Source organism: Nothoprocta perdicaria, unplaced genomic scaffold (genome assembly GCF_003342845.1).
Source record: "Nothoprocta perdicaria isolate Ctin4 unplaced genomic scaffold, notPer1 scaffold_5, whole genome shotgun sequence".
Classification (NCBI taxonomy): Eukaryota; Metazoa; Chordata; class Aves; order Tinamiformes; family Tinamidae; genus Nothoprocta; species Nothoprocta perdicaria.
In genome coordinates, this window is record NW_020455754.1 from 8,962,159 (window position 1) to 8,962,872 (window position 714).

Here is a 714-nt window from a genome sequence, read left to right on the forward strand (position 1 = left end):
TTGATCTACTCTGTTTTCCAAAATAATCAATCTTTAACCTAAAAAAGGAGGAAATCGAGTAGTGACAGCAAAAGCAAGCAGGAAGAGGAGGCATGGGCCTATTCCATCAGGTCAGGGCTCCACGTAACCCGGGCCCGCTGGCCCCAACGCTGCTTCCGTCCCCATCGCGTGTGACACGGGGACCAAAGGCAGTGGTTGCCCTGCCCTCGCACGGGAGCAGTCCGCGAGGGTCCGTGGCCGCAGGGCAGCTCCCGTCTGGCCCACTTGCGAGGTGCAAGGGAAGGTGGTGGAAGGGCGGGGGATGCTGGTAACGCAGCAGCTGAGGAAATACAACCGTTATCTGAAAGGCATGAGCGGTACGGCATTTATGCCGGCCATATGGAAACAAATATAACTTTTTTTCTCATAAAGGCTGCTCTTGATTATTTAATTATTTTTAATCTTCTTCTTTATAGTATTTATAGTTTTCCCAAATGCTTCCCGAGCCCATCTCCTCATTTTGCAGATACTGAACATCAGAGGGTTCTCCCACAAATGCTTTCAGTGCCAATCCCAACCCCAGTAGCTTCCAGCAGACAGTCCCGTATGTTTTACCCGTCTTGGAAGGGGCAGCCCCGGCACAGCTCGCGGGCCAGGCGGAGCTCCCGGATCCCGGGACAGCGCTGCGGGCCGCGGCCACCCCGGCTTGCGACGGGCGCCCTCGACGCCGCCGCC

The 714-nt window shown here is 55.6% G+C and overlaps 1 protein-coding gene across 1 annotated transcript in view; it reads left to right on the forward strand.

The window, feature by feature from the left end:
• The first annotated feature begins 301 nt into the window (after positions 1–301).
• Positions 302–714, forward strand: part of ADAMTS2 (ADAM metallopeptidase with thrombospondin type 1 motif 2) — a 142,839-nt gene continuing 142,426 nt past the window's right edge. Inside the window, exon 1 of the mRNA XM_026047546.1 lies at positions 302–356. Within this exon, the coding sequence (XP_025903331.1) occupies positions 302–356 (55 nt within the window). The remainder of the gene's footprint in view (positions 357–714) is intronic.